Here is a 9,476-nt window from a genome sequence, read left to right on the forward strand (position 1 = left end):
ACGGATCAGTGGAGACACTATTCACAATAATACTTTATTAGTAAAAAATGTAAAAACATCACGTGGTGCAGTCATATACTAAGGCTAAAAGGATAACACAAAATAGTCCTGGGGACCATTGTGGTCCTTTCCTATGTATTCAATTCATCAACATATCATAATGAAGATGACAGTGCCCTATAGTCTCAGACACAGTGGAGAAGGTAAGAGAACTACTACTGGCAGTAGAAATGGAGTGCGGGAGAGATCGACCTTAAGCTCGATGTCAAGTAAACAAAAGTAATGGCATTCAACACAGAGGTCAGAACCATTGCCACTGCCAGAGGGACAGTGCTTGAGGTATAGTCAAAGACTTCAAGTATCTTGGTGCCTGGACTGCCTCGACCGGTTAATTAAGGGCCAAGGCACTTGACTGGAATTCCGGGGAGATGACCTCAAGAGGCAACATTGTGGCAACATTGGAGTTACTGTAGTATTGCTGTACAGAGCCTATAGACATGGACCGTCACATAGTACAGTAGGAAAGGGCCCTAGATGCTATGAATGGTACTAGTCTAGATCTCACATGGGTGGAGTGGACCCCAGCAGAAATGTGGACCCGTCACAGACAAGGTCAGAGAGAAGTAGAGCCCCAGTATGTTCCCTCAGCACTACGCTCATTCTGTAGCTCCGAGATGAGGTCACACCCTGGGCCCCCTCAAACTTAGCCACGGTGAAGAAAATCCAAGTTTAAAACGTGCACGAGCGTTTACAGCGGTTGTTTAGCATGTTTTTCAAGCAAAGTGACATTTTGGGAGCCAACCCAAAAGACACACTAGGATGGGAAAGAGGCGCACCACCTACGTAGACACAATGGCGTGACAGCACTGCAGAGCTCAAGTACCTGATACTAGACAGGAGGGAGTGGTGGGCAGCAATCCAGGAGTCCTCAATTGTTGTTGGCTAGTCAGCGTTCTCGCATCGCATCATAGTTTTCAGGAAAGCGAGGATAGAGATAGAAAGAACAAGGAAACAGGTCAGATATTCCTGATATGAGTAGAGTAAGATACATACAGTACATACATACAAACATACTAGCTTCATACATATATAAATATTACATAGCAATGAAATGAGGCAGTTCAAATAGCAGCAGCTATAGTAGCTACACGAGGTGCATCCGTGCAGCAATAGAATAGTCGCAGAAGACATAGACCTTTGTACATACTGTGTACAGTCTCACATGCAGGCGAGACATCATTTAGAAACGTATATCAGGCATGCAATGCATTGCAAATATAGGTGGCAGTTTGAGTACAGTAGCAGCAGATTGTCAATAGAAGTATTCCTGTGTGGGTGGCCTGTGTTTTGTTAGGGTGGCCTGGGGAGTGGAGACAGGTGGAGATCAGCTTTTATTTTTGAATTCTTTGGTCACTATCCAATCAATGTAAATGTGCTACTGCTGCTTTTTTTTTTTACTGTGCTACCTTAATCCCTCTGTCTTGATGTCATGATGCAGTAAAGTAAAGTACAATCTGCAAGGAAAACATGCATGCATGAAACAGAAGCTGCCAGTGCTGAAGTCATGAACTAATGTTAACTTCTAAAATTTCACACCATGTTTTCAAATCATGTGCAGCACAGCACAGCCTGTGCTGCACATGATTTATGTGCTGCACATGATTTATCCTCTCCTGAGAGAGGATACTGTCAGCATGTCTATGCCCACACTGAGAAACCTGTGCTGCACAGGTTTCTCAGTGTGGGCATAGACATGCTGACAGTATCCTCTCTCTCTAACTTGTAATGTACAGTATATCATCTCTCTCTCTCTTTCTCTGAGGAAATCATTAATTCTGAACGGTAAATCAGGCTGTTTAATAAAACCATACCATCACACTCACTGAGAGAGTAGACCTCGTTGAGTTGGAAACAGCTGAGTTCAGCTATGCTCTCTCACTAGCTATTTTGTGCTGCTTTTTTGTTTCTCCCACCACCACCACTCCACTGTTTCTCCCTCCCCCCCTCCTTTGTTTGCTCTCTCCACTCTCCAGAGCCTTCGAAGGGTTACCACCCAACAACACTTTCCTGCTGCTCCTGATTGGTGGAACGGGGATGATTAGAGGCGGGCCCAGTGTCAGGCTGGTGGAAGCTTTACCATTGGTTAGGCAGTTCAGAGGCAGAGCTGTCAGACGGTTGTTTGCCTTCAACGGAGAGACTGCAGCAGCAGCAGCCGCAGCATAGAATTTAAAACCCAACAACGGCAACGGACATACGCGAGAGCTTTTCGTTCCTTTCTTTTTGTAACTCTCCTCTATTCCTTCTCTTTATTTTATTTTGTCTTTCGATCGGGGCAGAAATCCTCCCTGCACCAACAAACATCAGATCCACGACGTTAAAGAACACGCCGTACAGGGAAGCAAGGTCGATCAACATTTAACGGACGACATCCTGCGAGATTGTGAGTCACACAAGGACTCGTCTCCTCTGCCTCTATCTGCAATTTCTGCGTGAGTGAGCGAGTGCGTGCGCGACTGCGGCCCTCCCCACTGCGGTGTGTGAGTTTGTGCGTGCGCAAGGAGGCTAATGCTCGCGGCAGCGCGGTCAGAGCCAGAGGAGGATGAGTCCGGCCGTGGAGGCACAGGCCCAGGAGGCCATGGAGGCAGAGCAGCAGAAACAACAGAAGCAGATGCAGCAGCAGCGCTACGTGGAGAAGGGCGTGATGCTTGAGCCGTTCGTCCACCAGGTGGGCGGTCACTCCTGCGTGCTGCGCTTCGGGGAGCAGACCATCTGCAAGCCCCTCATCCCCCGCGAGCACCAGTTCTACAAGAGCCTGCCCGCACCCATGAGGAAGTTCACCCCTCAATACAGAGGTAAGTACATGCAGGAAGGCAAGACGGCATCCGTGACGATGCATTCATTGATGAGGGCCATGAGGCTATATTGTTTCTCCATCCAATCCAATGCTCTGTCTAGATTAAGAACCGAGTACCGAGGTACACCATATTAAAGGTTAAAACTTAAAAGGCACTGAGTTTGCTGCAGGGGTAGGCCTAATTCTTCTGTTCAGGTGTCTTCATGTACAGTAATGGCCACAGGAGGGCAGCAAGTGATATAGCACTACTAGGTTGTCCCGTTGGTGAACCACAGCAGCCTGCCCTGCGGCTGAGACGTCAGGTAAGCAGACAGGGAGGCAGGAGGGTGCTGCTAGTGTTTCCCTGTCCCGTGCATAGATCACAACCCAGCGTTCCACCAGCACGGTGAAAATGAGATGAGGCCAGAATCCTATCCTGACCTGACCTGCTCGGATCCGATGGCCAGAGGAAAGAGATCCGTAGATGAAAGAGGCTGTGAGGTCACAAGAAAAGGACTGGCTAGCCTTCAAATACCTCTCTTTGGGTGTGCCTGGATGTGCATCCCCCCCCACCCAATACACACACACACACACACACGTTTTTGTTTTGAAGGTACCAAGATTTTTTTAAATGCTGATAGACTGGTGTAACATGTCAGTGCAGTCAAAGACATAACCAACACCCTTGTTCATGGACTCATCATAAACACTGGAAAGTGGAAAAGTGTTTCACATGAAACATCCTCACGTACACTACGCAGTTCAGTATGTTTTTCATTGTTCCTCAACAGGACTTAAATCCTCCATGCAGTGAGTGACATTCAGTACAGGTGATACGTGCGTGCAGATGCAGAGGGGTAATACTGTCCTGACCTAAAGACCCTGTGTGTACACGGCATATCACTGCCAATTAGCCTATGTTCTCCAATTAGCCTATTGTCCGCAAGCCTGCCACCACCACCGTTTATCCCCTTAAGTGTTATCTAAGAGGTATTATTTTCACGTTTGTCCCCAGTGGAAAAGGGAAAGGTGAATACAGTCATTAGGAGTGTTTGCCAAGACTGTTCTTTTACAATGCTTCCAAAATCGTTCAGAAATGCTTGCATGATCGCAAGATGTGGTTTTATTTTGCGCTCTCTCTCTCTCTCTCTGCCAAGAACAATTTGTTTCATATGTCAGCATTGTTTACACAATTGCGTATGATCTGCCTTTTATTTTCTCAATCCTCCTTCTCTGCACTTTGTCTTTACATGTTCTGCATCCATTCATTACTGATACATGGTGAGGTTAAAGACTGGGTATCCACAGCTTGCTTTATAGAGTGCTTCTGCAATGGAATGCAATATATCATTTGTTAAATGATGTACTTTAATGTCTGCACTCTGCAGCCAAAGCGAATATGGTGGGTATCTTTATCGGATCTGTCCAATCCGATTGTATTTTAAGTGCTGCTTGTTGTTGTGCTGTGATATTCTATATACCTCATCATCATGCTCTATATGTGATAAACTGGCATTTGGATTTAATAAATAACATTGGGGAATTATTTTGTAGCCTTGAGTCATTTGTGTCGTGTACGTTATTTCTCTGCTTGCTTCTGAAGATACTTTAATGTGTGGGTGGGTGGAGAGGGGGTTCTCACACAAAGAGAGAAGTGACTATACACACAAGTCGATATGCACACATCCTCTCTTTCAGAGGTCAGTATCTCTGTGCTAGTGTTTTCCAGGTCTTGTTGGTTTTCTGTCAGGTGTCTTAACAGACGTGGCTGCCTGCAGGCACAAGCTGTTCTGTAAGTAACTGTGCTGCAGAGCCAAAATAAAAAGGGGGTAAGAGACACTTTGATCTTAAGGCTTTTATTGTCCTCTGATGATGGGAATGGTGAGAGCAGATCTGGACATCCTTTAAATGCCTCTTCTTCTCTCCGTCTCTCTCTCTCTCTCAGGCGTTGTGTCGGTGAGCTTCGAGGAGGACGAGGAGGGGACCCTGTGCCTCATCGCATACCCCCTCCGCAGTGACCTGGCCGGTGACCTGGAGAACAATGACCTCTGGGATGACTGCGAGCCCAAGAGCAAAATAATGAAGCGCGGCAAAAAGATGGCTTCCCCCATGCTCATGGATGATAACTACAGTAAAGACGTCCGAAGCCGTCACTCTCGCAAAGACAAGGACAAGAGGTGAGAACGTTTGCGAGCATTAATGTGCCATTTTACGGACATGGTGGTAGTAGTGGGAGATCCATTTACAGACACTGGGTCAGGGACAGCCAAGCTTTCAGGGATTACTGTCTTAATTATTACATGATTTCCTGATTGCAATCTGTATAAATTAATCTGTCAAAAAATATACAGGCTCATAACTCGTTGCGAGATTGTAGATGTGCTATAAAGTTTAAGTATCAAATTATTAAATGCATGATGACCTGTTTTGGCCATAGTATAACATTATTTGTCATATATGCACTTGTTGTGGTAGGAGGTGTTGGAAAACAGACAAATGTTGCTTGTTGCATTAAATGGTCTGGGATACTAAACATAATGGCAGAAGTCATGACAGTGATGCCACGGTTAGGTCTGCATTGTTATGTAATCCACGCATATGCATGGACAGTGCACACCCATACACAAATCTCTGCTCAAATTATGTACTCAATCTAATCCATGTCACCCAAACACACAGTCATATTGGTGGCTAACTAGTGGCTCTGATTTCCCATTATGATATAGTTTTTCCTTTTTCTTTATATAAATAAGTGATTTAATGCAATCTGGTTCCAGTATACATATGCCAAAAAAAACTGATCACAGATGGCCATACAATTGTGCTATATGTGGTCTGTCGTACTGACTAGTTTCTCTCTGTGATTATTTCCCACCAGTCACAAGCTCCAGAAGGACATGGACATGGAGTGGTTGCAACAGGCGGACTTGCTGTGTTACACGCTGGAGCAGAGCCACAGCAACGCTGTGCCACAGCTCAAGCACAACCCCTGGAGCCTCAAGTGTCACCAGCGGCAACTGCAGAGGATGAAGGACAACGCCAAGCATCGCAACCAGTACAGTATCCTTTCACTGACTAGAGAACTGACCACAGCCGTAGTTAACTGTGAGAGGTCTGGTGTTATTCAAATGGCACCTGGGTATCCATGTCTTTGCCTTGTGGAATCTGATTTCTAAAGCACTCATAGTGGTGTTGTATTATGAAGATTATAGAAATGTATTTAATTTCCATTGTGTTCCAAAAATGGAAGACAAAGTAATGGCTTCGTGAGGACCTCTGTGATGCATCCTCCAGCAATGTAGGGGGCTGTCAACATGGAGATAAGGCCGGGCACTTATGACACATCTGTACTTTATATCTATGGCATGGAGAATATAGTCAATCACCAACTAATGTGAGTCAAGCATATTGTTTTGAGAAGAATCCCACCGTTGAATGGTGAGTCTCCATTCATTAGACCCACAAGGAATGACTTCAACGCTTCTTCCCTTCAAAACCTCCTTGACTCCGTTTCCCAGAATTCATCCTTCTAGAGAATCTCACATGGCGTCACAAAATGCCCTGCGTGTTGGACCTTAAGATGGGCACGCGGCAGCACGGAGACGATGCCTCCGAAGAGAAGAAAGCCATGCAGATCCGTAAATGTCAGCAGAGCACGTCCGCTTCCATCGGAGTCCGTCTCTGTGGCATGCAGGTAGGCTCCAAGCCAACTGTCTGGTTAATAAGTATGGTTACTTATTGCATTGCATAGCTCTACAGTGCAATAATGTGGACCATTGATCGATGGAAAACATAATGAAAAAACAGCTCATGTCAATCCTCTCTTTCTTCAACTTTTTGTATTTTTCACAATTACTAATACTGCCAACCAACAAGGAAGTGAAGCAGCTTCTAATTTCTCCATTATTTTTTTTGTTAGCTGCTGTGTTGCGTGAATATTCTATGTCATCTGCTTCACTCCCTACCCTCCAGACTTGATTAACAGTTATAATGTTTAATGGAGATGCAACTATGGGTCAGAAAACATGCTTGTCATGCCATACTGTGTGGGTCATTATGTGGAAAAGTGCAATACGTGGGCTAACGTGCAGGGGTTCCAGCTGAAAGAAATTGGGGGGTGAAATTGAATTACAGACACTTGTAGGAGCTTTATAACATCAAGTGTTCTGTACTGAGATGGCTGATTACAAACATTTATTTAACTTGGCTGTTCATCCCTCCCCAGGTGTATCAATCCAGCTCGGGGCAACTGATGTTCATGAACAAGTACCACGGCCGCAAGATGACCCTGGCGGGCTTCAAAGAAGCCCTGTTCCAGTTCTTCCACAACGGGCAGCGCCTGCGCCGTGAGCTCATCTCCCCGGTGCTGAGCCGACTGCGGGATATGCAGGCTGCACTGGAGGCCTGTGAGTCCTACCGCTTCTACTCCAGCTCACTGCTCATCATCTACGATGGTGGTGAGCCCCGACAGACACGTAGACGCCCACGTGCGGAGGATGGCCTCTCTGATGAGGAGGAGGAGGAGGAGGAGGAGGAGGAAGTAGTAAGGCAAGAGGGGGAAGAGGAAGGAGGAGATGAGGTTGAGGATGAAAGTGCACTCGCTTTTCCACACTGCTCGACTGCGTCCAGCGGAAGTAGTAACACGTCCTCCTCCTGCCCCTTAGTGGACGTCAGGATGATCGACTTTGCCCACACTACCTGCCGCCACTATGGGGAGGACAGTGTGGTTCACGAGGGCCAGGACAGTGGATACATCTTTGGCCTCCAGAACTTGATCACCATCATTTCCCAGATGGAGGAGGACCATAGCACAGACTAGACTTGGAAGTTGGAACAAGACTAGCATGTGTGTGTACACACACGCGCGCGCGAGCACACTGACAAACCCGCACTTGGACAGTTATATATGTTTTATACACTTGTTCTCTCTTCATATCCCCTGGAAGAAAACATCAGGTTTTGGTTTGTGTAGGTAAGGGAGAGAAACCTTTTCTTTGAGGTCTCCTGGTGTCTGTCATCAGTGCTTCTCGTGGTATTCTTTTCTTCCATTTTTTCTCTTAAGGGAGTGAAAGACAAGCAGCCTGTGATCGTCTTGTTTTAACTGACTGTGATTTTCACACTGTCCCTCTCCGACGTTTGAAACATTTTAACCCTGTTCATCAACGACAACAAAACCGCCAAATAAACTCTGGAGAAGTTCAAGACTGAGCATGGTTTCCCTGTGTCCTATTCCAAAGAAAGCTCTCTCTCATACACACACACACACAGCAGACTAGCAGACTAACAGTGGAACAGGGATATTGAAGAAAACTGCAAGTTTTATTTTAAAAACATAGACTCTTAATTGTGAGGAAAAGTTACATTCATATTGACCCTCCATCTTTCTTCTCCCTGTTCATTTTACCCTCTGTCACATTTTAAAGAGGCTATGTTCATTTTACCCTCTGTTCCTTCACATTTTAAAGAGGCTATGTTCATTTTACCCTCTGTTCCTTCACATTTTAAAGAGGCTATATTCATATATTAGGTATCAGAGAAATGCTATAGAGATATTTATTTATTTGAGATGTTTCCTAAACTAAAACATTTGAATAAAGAATCTGAATGGAGAATACTACATTCCATGTTATTAATGTTACAATGATTTTAATTTTGAAATGTATTTGACATGTTCAAATACCTCTCTTGTTGCTATCTGTGTTAGTTGTCCACATTCTGTTGGAGGATAAATAAACACATTGAGTTTGAGCTAAACTGCATTTTTTTTCCCCATTTACAATGATAACATTAATCTCCAAGAGAAAATATTTGTAACTGCTGTAAATGGTGACAAACCACAGGCTCATGGCTACTGAAAAAATATATATATTGTATGTAAATGCGCAGGTGTGTGTGTGAGAGAGGAGAAGGAGAGTGGTTCTCAACCTTTTCTGGATCAGGGCCCACAAGAGTTGGTGTACATGCACCCATGTCAGATGGTTGTGCTCCGTGCATTGTCAGAGCATGTTATGATCAATCAATTTCTACTTTGCAGTATCACAATGAAAACTCACTTTTTAGGGTTTTAAAGAACTAATACCATAATGTTTTTATGTTAATGTTCTATTATTTAGCCAATGATTTGGGGGACCACTTGCAATATGCTCAAGGCCCTGGCACACAGGTTGAGAACCACTGGTGTAGGCAAAGTTCCAGCCAGCTCGTGATGAAACATTGATTGATTTCTCTGCAGATGATAGCTTGGAAGAGGATGACAGGACTGCAACCTAATATGGCTAGACAGCCACCACCTGCTGAGAGCAAGCCAAGCTGATGCACAGTAAAACATCCTCGATATTCATTGATGGCATGAAAAATGTATCTACCGGTATAAGGTTTCATGTTTACTCTCAAATAACAGAGGGTGGCTGGAGTTCATATGCTTGTCTTTGTTTTAAAATAAAGTTACTGTTATAGCATTTTCAAGATGTCTTGTTTATACATAATATATAGCTATACTAGGCTGATTGGAAATGACGCCCCTTGGGTTATGCACCCATTGTACCCGTCTGTCTGTGTCACTTTATGCCCATTTACAGTATGTAGATCTCTATTTCTGTAGTGTGCATTGTTTAGTTGAGTCGTACTGCTGCGTTGCAGACAC

General features: G+C 44.8%; 1 protein-coding gene across 1 annotated transcript; it reads left to right on the top strand.

Moving 5' to 3' along the window:
- The first annotated feature begins 2,182 nt into the window (after positions 1 to 2,182).
- Positions 2,183 to 8,945, top strand: LOC308328447 (inositol hexakisphosphate kinase 2-like). Its single transcript, XM_080782262.1, has 5 exons — positions 2,183 to 2,852; positions 4,779 to 5,010; positions 5,712 to 5,893; positions 6,352 to 6,527; positions 7,059 to 8,945. Exons 1-5 carry the CDS (start codon positions 2,600 to 2,602, stop codon positions 7,650 to 7,652), a joined length of 1,437 nt encoding a protein of 478 aa, XP_080638388.1. The 5' UTR covers positions 2,183 to 2,599; the 3' UTR covers positions 7,653 to 8,945.
- Positions 8,946 to 9,476: the final 531 nt, after the last annotated feature.

This window comes from Protomyctophum bolini (assembly GCF_963924005.1).
Source record: "Protomyctophum bolini genome assembly, chromosome: 2".
In the NCBI taxonomy this organism is placed as follows: domain Eukaryota; kingdom Metazoa; phylum Chordata; class Actinopteri; order Myctophiformes; family Myctophidae; genus Protomyctophum; species Protomyctophum bolini.